A 12,030-nucleotide genomic window follows, 5' to 3' on the forward strand; every position below is an offset into this window, starting at 1 on the left:
ATGGCAATTGGCAAACAATTTTAAATTTGGAAACACATCTGCTAGATCAGATTAATTGTGGGGGGGGGGGGGGGGGGGGGGGGGTGGATCAGAAAAGGATAGTTCAAAGCCTCAAAGCTGATTCAGAATATCTTAAAGTTGAACCAAAGTCGGATCAAAATCGAAACTGGGTTAAACCCGAAACGATAGGAAGAGATAGAAATACAAAAATCTCAATAGCCCAGAATGCAAAAAGACAACATTGGAATAGCATCAAACCAGACACAAAACAAAATCCACAAAGGGAAGAGAAACAACAAATGCACCAGCAAATAATCATAAAGCCCAAAGAGAAGCTGGGCTTGGATAAGTAGAGCCAGATTTACAAGACAATTTTGGTTCACGGATGCTAAGGCCTGATGTTTTGTTCAATTTATTGGTTCAAGACCTCAAACTCCTCCCTTTTAGGAGAGAGTATTTGGTGGGACGGGAGTAGCGTGGTCTTCTTCCAAAATGGAAAAAAAAAAATAAGGATTGAAAGGGAAAAAGTCAAAGAAAAATTTCTATTTATAGTAAAGGACCACTGAATAAATGATGGGACAGGAACATAATAAATTTTTCCCCGTTTTAGAGGTCGTTTGTTTAAGCTTTTAGAAAAAGTAACTTTTATTACTTTTTTATTTTAAAAGTATTTTTTTTACAAAAGTTAAAGCTATTTATATTTTTATAAAAATATTTAGATTTTGAAAAAAATATTTGACTTTTGACTTCTACTTTTCTTAGAAGTTAAAATTTTTACTTCTGAAAAAAGTAAGTTTTTGGCTTTTTTTATGACTTCTTCTTTTTTAAAAAGCAAACATCCAAACGAACTAAAAATGAAAAGTGATTTTTTTTCTTGAAAAGAAACAACGTTTAAAGAAAAAAAAAACTCATCCAAACGGGCCCTTAGTATCCTGCACCTAATCTTGACCCAGATAAAATTCTAAAATTAGTTATGTTTTTAATGTGGCTAAATAACTGTGTTTAAGTTTCTGGATACCTCAATTAAATTTTTATTGGCTTACCTTAATGAATGAGATGACTCCTTCATTATTTTTGGGAAACACGAGGGGCGAGGCCCTAAAAACAACAAATCAAACAAGAATCAAAAATCAATCCTACGATTAATTCCTATAGAAGCTACATGAATGTATCCTGGAATTGCTTCTCCAGCTATAAGTTTGCCAACCAGTCGATACATTGATTAACTTCTCTATAGACATGTTAGAAATGAACCCTCCACTCTTTCGCCGACCATGCTCGTATTTTATCAAATGGGATTCATGAGTAACATCCACCAACTTTTGTAAGCATCGCTAGTACATTACTAAAATCGCTTTGAACAACTATTTCCGTCTACCTTTATGACCAAGCCATTTCCTGCACCTAATGTGTTTTTATTCAACTCCCCCCCCACACACACACACACACACAAAAACTAGCTTTTTTAACATGCACTTTGGGCACGAGTACTTGCATATTAATACTAATATTTTATTTTAAAAATATTCGTAACTTTTTATATAATCATCCACTTTATAATCATTAAATTATTTGTTTTAGGATGCCATGTCATTAGTTCATTCACATCATAATCACAAAAAAGCGTCGATATGCTACTAAACTAATATTTCTTAATTTCTATATCAAAGCCAATTAATCAAACAAAATATTTAAAGTTGCTAGATTACTCATACTCGAGCCCTTCATATCTTAAAACAATATTTCATTTGTTTTGAAATATTAGTAGTTTTTTTTTAAATTGTTTTATTTTATTTGACTCTTTAGAAATAAAAAAGAAATTAATTTTTTTAACATTATTATTTCTTAGTACCTCCACTAAATTGAAGAGAGAAGTTTAACGTAATAATATTTTCAAAATATTTTCATAGAAAATAATTTAATGAAATTTAGTTATATTTTTATATTATTTAGACTATTTATTAACTTACTTAAAAAATACTTGTATCAAAATCAGGTAGATTAAATCAATCAACAGTTAATACATCACGATTTTCCATTAATCAAACACATAAATTTTTTAGATCAAGTGGTAATATATTAGTTATTATTTAATTTATTCTAATCAACTTATATAAACATTAATTACATAAATATTTATCAGTTACATTATTATTATGCGTATTTCCATATTAAATGCATCCAGGGGTGTCCAAATCGGCACAAAACTAAATGGGCAGTAATGAAAGAACAGACCCTAAAATTGCAGAGATATTAAAATGAAAATCGGACCAAACAAGTGTTCTTAAAGGGAAAAAAGTATCCACGTTGAATCCCTCGAACCAACAACCCCACCCCTACCGAAAAGTTAAAAAGAAATAAAAATCAACGCGTTTGATTAATTAAGTACGAGCAATAACGTAATAAGTAATTAAGTAAATTTTTTATTTTAATTTTAGATAAGTGTTTCTTTAAGCATTACAAATTGGGAAAAATGTTTGTCATTTTAAATGATAGAAAGTTATGTCATTTTAAGAGAAATACAGACACAGAAAATTTAAATTTTAAATTAAAAAAACTATCCACTTTCTCTCTCCCATGATTTTTCGTTTTTCTGTGTCTATCTCTCTTCTAAAATGACATAACTTATGTCATTTAAAATGACAAACACCAAACCCTTACAAATTACACTAATGATATGTACAGGTGTAGTTTGCTTTTATATTTCAGCTTTCTCATATACAATTTGATTAAAGATCAATATCACAAATAAAAAAATAAAAAATTATGATGCATGATAAAAAAAATTAAGCGTTAATACTCTAAAACATAATCCACGATGAATGCAAAGTAAAACAAAACTAAATAGTACTTGCTCTGTTTATCAAAAAAAAAAAAAAAAAAAATAGTACTTGCTCTTTTGATTAGTATATCTTTAGACTTTAGTTGCCAATTCTGAATCACTCGAGTCCACGCCAGCAAATTCCTAATCCTAGACACTTGGCATCGCAGCATTGGCCAAGTCTATATAATATAATCTTTTTACTAATTTCAACCAATAGTAAACTGTTCAATTTCTTTTAATTAAGCCATGTCAACTCCATTATTTTCTTGTCTTTTATTGTTAAAATAAATCAATTTTTTTTTACCAAAACATTGTAACTTAATTTAATAATCTTTAAAATATTTATATTTTTGAAATACTTTTCAAAATGCTGTAGTTGAATTTCATTAAAAAGTCAAATTTTCTATGCATACTTCCTAATATTTTATCAATATATATTTAATGGAATAAGATCAATTTAATAAGTCTTACACTAAATTTTAATCATTAATTGTCATGTGTTTAAAGGTTATGATTTTTTGAAAATTGATAATTAATTAATGAGTATGATCCAATATATCAACGATTAAAATTTGATATAAAACTTAGAGGAGCGTTATACTTATAACCTAAAAGCTTTACAACCTATTTTTTCACCATTGATTTTCTTCAATTCAACGATTATAATTTATCAGATCACGTTTATTATTAATTATTAATTTTCAACAAATTATAACGTTAGATTGATAAAAATCAACGGTAAAAAAATAAGTTATAAGAAATTATAAAACTTTTAGAATATAAAAATAACATTGCTCTAAAATTTATTATTTTTATATCGAATGTAAATTGATATGTTATAAAATCACTGAGATCCATATCAGCATATTCCTAATTCTAGACACTTGGCTTTGCCGCATTGGCAAAGCGTGTATAATTTTTTTGGACCATTTTTAACTGATACTCGCCATAAATAAACATGCTCCCGTAAGTTGACGTATGTCTTTTTGTCTTTTAGTTATGTCGTACAATCTATGATCACCTAATTCTTTTCTTATTATTATTATTACTATTTTAAGTAATACAACGTAGACACTTGGCATTGCCGCATTAGCAAAGTCAATATAAATTGTGTTTTACTAGTTTATACCAATACCAAACTATAATCGATAAACATGCTTCCGTAAGTTATATATGTTTTTCTATCTTTTAGTCAAGGCCGTACAATTTATGATGAACTCAATTCTTTTCTTTTTACTTTTCTCGTTATTTCGAATAACACAATTAACTAGGATTACTTTTACAAAAATAATATAATATAATGCGATAATTTCTAAAATAGTAAAAATGCTCCAATTTTGTTTCACATTAAATTATTAAAAAAATTGACTTCTTCATTTTTTTTTTTTTTTGAAAATTATTTCAAAGATATCCTCAAATCGAAAATCAAGGACCAATGCATTCGAGACAAAAAGATCATGGGAGATCGTGAGTACAATCTTTTTCAACAAAGCATGTATTGAAAAAATCAGTTTTAGAGAAACCAACTTCACAGATCACCTAAGATAGTTTTATTTCCTCCAATACCAAAAACAATGCAGCCAATGAAATAAGATAATACAAATTAAGTTTAGAAGAAATTAACTTCTTAACGTGAAATCAAATTAGAATATTTTGAAAAATATTACGGGAAGTTATAATTTTGGAAATTATCAAATTTAATTATATTTTTATGCGATAATGATTGTTACCGTATTTTATGTTAATTTTCCTTCTTTTATTCGAGCAGTTATATCTATGCGCTTTAATCATCCGCAAATTACTAAATAGCAGTTATTTGATGCGAATCAAATATAATTTGATTTTATTCTTGCATTCAAAAAAAAAAATTTAATTGAGCTCATTTTATTGGGATACTGACCAAGATGTCACTGTTCACCAATTTTTTTACCTAAATGTTACGTGAACAATGTTTTTTCTCAATCTGCCACGAGGGCAAGTTCGCTACCCGGTGTAGCGAACTCAGTTTGCTGTTGTGTCACATTTTTTAATGGTAAGTATCAAATTTAAAAAAAAAAATAAAAAAATTGAAGTTCGCCTAGCATGTAGGCGAACTTGGTTAAAATTAAGTTGGTGTCCTCTAGAAACGTGACACATCAACAAACCGAGTTTGCTACACCGGAAAGTGAACTTGCCCCGTGACAGATTGAGAAATAACACTGTTCGCGTGGCATTTAGGTAAAAAAATAAGTTGGTGAATAGTGTTATTTTAGTCGGTGTTCCCATTTTATTCCAATCACATCCCCTTCGTATCTCACAAAATCATGATGGTGTGAAGCAAGGCATCATTCACAGAAAAACACTTGAGGCGGCGGGATACTGTTACTCCGATCTCATAATCAGACGGTGAAGTAAGCGCCCACGTGGCACCCAACACCTGATTTTCGTGTATGGAGCGATTGATACACACTCACAAAATGTTGTTCAAAGAAGGAACCTAATGCGATGGAAAAACGAACCTTTGATTTCATTTTTCGCATCTGTTCCTTTCAATGGGATCTGAGACCGTGACAGACACAGAGACAGACGACGACAAATTTGAACAATCAGTACGACACTATACGACGTTCCTCTTCAGTTTTACATGTCAAAGCCGGTATCATAAAGCAACCTCGTTCCATTCAAATCCCAATCAACTTGTTTTACTTTTCCCCGTTCTTCTTCTTCTTCTTCTTCTCACCTGAACCTGATTCCGTGCGTGCCTGCGTCTGCTTACGAAGCTCCGACTCGGAATGGATAGCGCATCGGCTCGCTGCTGAACCGGACCGGTTCGACTCGGAGAGATCATCGGCTTTGGTTTGGATTCGCGTTCCACTGTCGCGGTGATGAGAGGGAGCTGTTGGTTGAACCGTCGTACAGAACAGAGGTTTCGCTTACACGCGATCTCCGCCGTTAAATCAGTGAAGATCAAGATTCTGTTCTGCTCTTGCGTTGCGTTAACGCTTCTCGCGTTCTCGACAAGTGCTTCCACCTTCGTCTTATGGAATAATCAAACTCCTCCTATTCGTCGCTTCCCAGATTCGAGGTTCGTTAAATTCCGATACGCTTATTTTATTTTTATTTTTTCATTTGTCTATTTGGGTTTTATTTATTCCTATAATTAATAACTTTTTTTTTTATAGTTTTATAATTAATTACGTAATTAATATATAATATACTCCACTCCGCTTGTTAGTTTTGTAGTTTCTATTTTAGCTAACATAATTGGAAGAAGAAAAAAGAAAAGGTTCGCTTTCACCATAGCACCGTGTAATGATTAATATCGATTCAGTTTTGGTAAAATTTTGTTTATTGGAAGAAATTTTGTCTGCCAAACATACACAGTTCTTGTTTCCCCTTTTAGAAGTTTCCATATAAGAGTTAGCAACTAAGGTTCTGTTTGATTTTTATTCGTCGTCTTCTTGTTTTTTTTTAATATGGGAAAAAATCTAGAAGGAAAAGAAAATAAAATAAAATATAAGTTGTCGATTGATAGTCAAAACAGGATATGCTTTTTGAGATATATCGGAACATGTCTTCGCCAGGTTTCAACTAGTGGGGGTATGTTTGTAGGGTTTTATTTGCAGGGTTGATAGAAGTAGCTGATTTCCTGGTTTTAAAGGCTAGTAAAGTTCGTGGTAGATAGAAAATAGGGAGATAAACATAATATTTAGCATCCATCGTTTTGGATACAATATGTTAAGGTGATCGGTGTTGTTTAGATGGATTGTTTCACAAGCTTAGACGCCTGGATAAGCTCTTGGTGCTGGGGATTTTGAATATTGATATTTGGGAACTTTCTGATATCACTATTATTCATATTGGGACACCGGGGCCATTACCTGGACTTTAAATGCTCTTTGGTACTATTGTCCAGAAATCATCTCTTCTTGATTAGCTTTCTTATTCACCTTACTATCCGGAATTGGAAAAAGGGTAAACAAAACACAATTTGGGGTTTGTGGTTTAGCTTTTAACCTAGCTCATGACTTTGGGTGTAGTGTAGTGCGAAATGAGATTCTGAGAATGATGACGGCACCTTTCAAATTTTAGATCATATTCAGAATCTAGTGTTCCAATCAAATCTTTCAATTGTAGCATTTGTAGGTCCTCTGCTACTGACTCTGCAATATGCTTGATTGCTGGCATAATTGCCTTTGTAATTACACTAGTCAGAGATAATTCATTCGAAAATTAAGTGCCCCATTCCTTTTTCACATCTCGTTGTTACACAAATGAGGGGAAGTAGTCTGGAGGTTGGCTTTTTAATTCTAAATTTTATTTTCTTAAATAATGCTGAGCCTATGTTGCTTGTAACATCAGAGAAGTCATTGTCGGTTTATATTTTGTTCACAGGAAAGGGTATTCTATCGTAATGAACACATGGAAGAGATATGATCTCCTAAAGCAGTCCATCAAGCATTATTCATCATGTCCTCGACTTGAATCAATACATATTGTGTGGAGTGAACCCAATCCTCCTTCAGATATTCTTTTAAAATTTCTACGCCATGTTGTAAAGACCAAGTCTATAGATGGACAACATGTGAAATTGAAGTTTGATGTCAACAAGGAAGACAGTTTGAACAATAGATTTAAAGAAATTAAGGATTTGGAGACAGATGCTGTTTTTTCTATTGATGATGATGTCATATTTCCTTGCTCTTCGGTGGAATTTGCATTTGATGTTTGGCAAAGCGCACCTGATACAATGGTGGGATTTGTACCTCGTGTTCATTGGATGGATTCATTGGTATGGCTTATCTTTCTTTTACCAAATGACTGTCTATTATTCCCTGATAATTTTGGTCGCACAATATTTCTTTTATGCCTCTACTTTTGGAGCTCTAACATGAGAAAGTGAGAATGATCAATTGAGCATGGAGCAAGTCAATACTTTTTTATTTTAATTTTCATAAATTATTTCTTGTTCTTTTGGTAAAGCTGCTTTTTTATAACCTGAGAAGTCATGGATTTGAATCCACTTAATAGCTTTTCTGCAAAAAATACAAGGATTTCCGTTGTCCCTACCCTTCCAAATCTGGGTTCAGGGGGAATTGGTTTTTTTTTTTTTACCGTGTTCTTTGTTTGCACTGTGATTTTGGGCCTCTAACTTCCTCGATTACTAATAGTATTTACCTTTCATGATGTAGTTTTGCAAAACATAGGAAGCATACTTTTCTGAAACATATGGAGTGGAGATCCATTTCAAATTTGATCATAATTCCTGACTGGCATCAAAACAACAAAAATAGAACATTTTTTATATCTTATGTGTAATTTAGTTTCTAAAATTGACCCTCATCATAAACTGGGGGCTGTTATATTATTCTTGGTGAGAAGATCTAATTTAAAGGAAAAGAAAGCTGAACTTATGTTATAGAAGAAAGAACTTCATCTCTTAGTCCTAAATCCATGCTTAAAGAAACTGCTAGTCTTGTTTGGTGCATTTATAAAGTTGATGTGAACCTTAATGATTAATTTAATGTTTGATTCATAATTCTGCAATCGTTTAGATTACCTTTATTGTTTTTCCTGAGTTTAGTGCTGTGTCAGGAAAAACTAAGGCTAATCTTTCAAGTTATTCAATGTGATTGCAGAAAGGTGATGGCAACAAATTTAGATATGGGGGATGGTGGTCAGTGTGGTGGACTGGTACATATAGCATGGTGCTCTCCAAGGCAGCGTTCTTTCACAAAAAGTATTTCATTCTCTACACAAATGAGATGCCAGCATCAATAAGAGAATATGTAATCAAGAACAGGTTTTTGTCTGGACTAACTAATCACTCACTTCTTTCTTTTTAGCAGACTTCAATTTTTCAAACTTCGATTCCAACTTTTTTTTATTTTCTTAATAATTCAATTAACTTACCAGGAATTGTGAAGATATTGCAATGTCTTTCCTTGTTGCAAATGCAACTGGTGCACCTCCCATATGGGTTAAAGGTAATTGATTCATCAGAAACATATTCTTTAATTTTCTGATTTTTTTTTTTCATATACTGATGAACGTACTTAAGAATTTTAAGCAATGCCATATAACATGAGTTGCATAAATTTTTTATTTTTATTTCTTGCTTGTTTAGTTCAGAGGTTTCTTCACTTCACTAGCTCAAAGTGTATAATACCCTTGCGTCCCAGTGAATTTTCTCTAATGATAAAGTTCTCCCACTTAGGGATTCATCAACTTCCTTACATTTGTAAGATTGATTTGTGGTTGGGGAGCGCCAATAAATGATATATGTAAATGTTTGAAATGTCAAAAGAAACACGTAAGCATTTCATATTTGTGCTTTCTACTTATTGACTGCTAGAACTAGTTGTAGTTTTTTGTGTTCATTTAGAGGTACTTCCTCTCTCCTCTCTGTCTCACTTAATATGGTGTTTTGACATCTTATTAGCATACATAAAGAGGTACCATTAGTAAAAGAAAGCAGCTGTGCTTCAGATTTTCAGTGAAACTACTCCTTGACTGCTTGTCCCTTCTTAACTTGTGCCCTCGCCTTTCCCAGTCATAATTTAGAGGATGGATTTGATACCGTGTATAATGCGGCTGAATTCCACAATTTGCTAAATCAACTAAAATTGAGGATGAAATTATTTTCAACTTATTAGAACATGTATGTTTTATTTTATTATTAACGAAGTTATAGAATTGATTATGTGATCCTTTCTATCAACATAATTGTGCAATGCACGACTAGCTATGAGTTCATCATAATATGTTTTCAGTTATCTTAATTGCTTTTGGTGATCACTGAAACAACGTAATGATTCATGTTGTGTTTCACCATGCGACTTATTTTTGAAACCGTGACAAATTTTGTATTATTATCACGCCAGTCTTAATGCTCAAGTGGCAAGTACATTGCTGTTTATGTAGTTCCATGCTAATGCTTGATCTTATGTTGTCCTCATTAGTTGTAAAACACCATGCTGGTATGTGCCTCCTCTACATAGATACACGTATGTTAACCTCGTAAATTTTTTCTTTGTTACAGGTAAAATATTTGAGATTGGATCAACTGGAATCAGTAGTTTGGGAGGTCACACTGAAAGAAGAACAGAGTGTGTCAACAGATTTGCCGCCGTGTATGGCCGGATGCCCTTGGTATCTACCTCGGTGAAGGCTGTTGATAGCCGCAATATATGGTTTTGGTAACGCTGGATTTTGATTCTATTTGCAGTTTTAGAAATTCCACTATGGTCAATTAGTAGCTAGTTGAGTTACTTGATTCACGTTAGTTACATAGCTGTAAAATATTTAATCTTATACACAATTCATGCATTTTAGAGAGGAGAGCTAATTTAGCAAATTCCTTAGATTGATTTCTTGTACTACTGATTTGTAATACAAGGCAGCATCTTGGGGTGCTTTTTGTCTCAAAATATTAAGCAATTGATTGTAGAATATTAAGGGATATTACACCCTTGCTAGTGAATCTCCCTCCCTCTGTGAGACTGCTCTTCATTTAGAGCAAACTTTGGATACACATGTTGTAGCTACAGGAAAGTTTTTGGAACATAAAAAGGAATATAAAAAAAAACAAGGGTTAAAGTGATAAAATTTATCCATTTTAATAAATGGATATACCGATTGTAGTATTAAAAAAATATCCCTTTACTTGACGTGCTGCCTCTTTTTAAAATCGAGTGAGCGAAGGGATTGGGCCTTGTCTGGTTGCATTGATCAATTTTTGAATTGTAACAAATCCTTAAGTAGCCCAACAAATGTAACAAAGTTAGCGACCTTAACTTTAGGCTCATAAAATGGCTTATAGAATAGCTCCAAAACAAATTGCCGAAACAAAATTTCTCAAAGAAATACTAATGATGTAAAGTTGAATAAAAATATAGTAAAATAATATATTTTGTAACGTGAGTTATAAATTTGAGGCAAGGAATAGTCTTCTTTATTAGCTTCCATTATTTTTTTTATTGCTATAAATTACATGCATTTTTTATGAGAGACAATCCTGTTCGGAACTGATTTAGGATTAAAATTTTAAATTCCTCTAAAAGATGATACTGTGAAAGATCGAACATATTCTCTCACTTTCACTTGCTCAGCTCTCATACGTCAATTAAATTACTATAATTTGCTAGTATTATATCTCTTTTTTTATCCCTCATCTTCAACTCTCACTCTATTATACCAGTGTCTTTATTGTCCGATACAGAACTTCTTTTGATACTTTTGACATTTTTTAACGGGGAGGGATCCGTTTACCACTCATTAAATTTATCAGTTCTTATTATTAAATTTTAATCGTTGATTTTTGTCAATCTGATGGTTATAATTTATTAGATGACATGTACTAATTAATTATTAATTCTCAATAAATTATAACCATCAAATTGACAAAAATTAACAGTTAAAATTTGATGATAAAAAATGATAAATTTAATTGGTAAGAACCTTTTTTTAATATTTATCATATGAAATAATATAATATAATTAATTATTTTTCTTTATTAAAAAAGTGGTTATCATTTTAAACGATAAAATATTATATTCTTGTAAGTGAAACGGTAGTATTTCACTTCCCCCCACCCCACACCACAACAAAGATAGTGTTCTTTTCACCCTAATCTAGAATGTCCCTTATTTAAGATGGGTTCGACTAAAGATTTATCCATACATTGGTTCTCCCATATCACATCACCACACTCGATGTGCATTATACGCCATCACAAACAGTTGTGTTGTTCATCCTAATCAACACCATCGATCGCATCCAAATCATCAATACTGCACACGTTCATCCAATTCAACAAAATATGAACGTGACACACCATCACCCCATTCGCGAGTACGAGATTCGCGTTGCGTAAAATTGTTGAGTTATAATAAGAAATTGATTTTTCATGAACAATTCTACTTTGCATTCACGTTTAATAAGATGATTCGAGCAATTGGTACAGAGAAAACTTGGCCTTTTGTCTTCTCAAATATTTGTTATGCAATTACAGCACCAGTACCATCGGCCATTTTAATCTTCAAGTGGCCCTTTTGATAAAAGCCAATGCCCCTCTCAGTGCATAGACAGTAAAATCATCAAATCCAATTTTATAGAAACTTGCTAGATATAGCTATAATCAATGAATCTATGATTAGCGGTTTCAACAAAGTAGCATATATCTGCAGTTGAAGCGATATTATTTCTCTGTAAATAGGTTGACAAT

The 12,030-nt window shown here is 32.0% G+C and overlaps 1 protein-coding gene across 3 annotated transcripts; it reads left to right on the forward strand.

Annotated features, from left to right (window-relative positions):
• The first annotated feature begins 5,319 nt into the window (after positions 1–5,319).
• On the forward strand, positions 5,320–10,257 carry LOC133289593 (glycosylinositol phosphorylceramide mannosyl transferase 1-like). 3 transcript variants are annotated; one of them, XM_061487572.1, is made up of 5 exons: positions 5,320–5,888; positions 7,199–7,595; positions 8,443–8,606; positions 8,720–8,790; positions 9,846–10,257. In XM_061487572.1, the coding sequence occupies exons 1-5, from the start codon at positions 5,689–5,691 to the stop codon at positions 10,004–10,006; spliced, it is 993 nt and encodes a 330-aa protein (XP_061343556.1). In that variant the 5' UTR covers positions 5,320–5,688; the 3' UTR covers positions 10,007–10,257. The 3 variants fall into 3 exon arrangements, with proteins under 3 accessions (XP_061343556.1, XP_061343558.1, XP_061343557.1); XM_061487574.1 differs by lacking the exon at positions 5,320–5,888 and adding an exon at positions 6,080–6,089; XM_061487573.1 differs by lacking the exon at positions 5,320–5,888 and adding an exon at positions 6,501–7,098.
• The last annotated feature ends 1,773 nt before the right edge of the window (positions 10,258–12,030 follow it).

This window comes from Gastrolobium bilobum, unplaced genomic scaffold (assembly GCF_033153095.1).
Source record: "Gastrolobium bilobum isolate Gb01-03AN ecotype WA unplaced genomic scaffold, APGP_CSIRO_Gbil_v1 utg937, whole genome shotgun sequence".
In the NCBI taxonomy this organism is placed as follows: Eukaryota; Viridiplantae; Streptophyta; class Magnoliopsida; order Fabales; family Fabaceae; genus Gastrolobium; species Gastrolobium bilobum.

Coding starts and splice junctions, on each gene's coding strand:
- LOC133289593 (XM_061487572.1), top strand. CDS start 5,689: ATGAGAGGGAGCTGTTGGTTGAACCGTCGTACAGAACAGAGGTTTCGC. Junction 8,607..8,719: donor GAATATGTAATCAAGAACAG/GTTTTTGTCTGG, acceptor TTAACTTACCAG/GAATTGTGAAGATATTGCAA. Junction 8,791..9,845: donor ACCTCCCATATGGGTTAAAG/GTAATTGATTCA, acceptor TCTTTGTTACAG/GTAAAATATTTGAGATTGGA.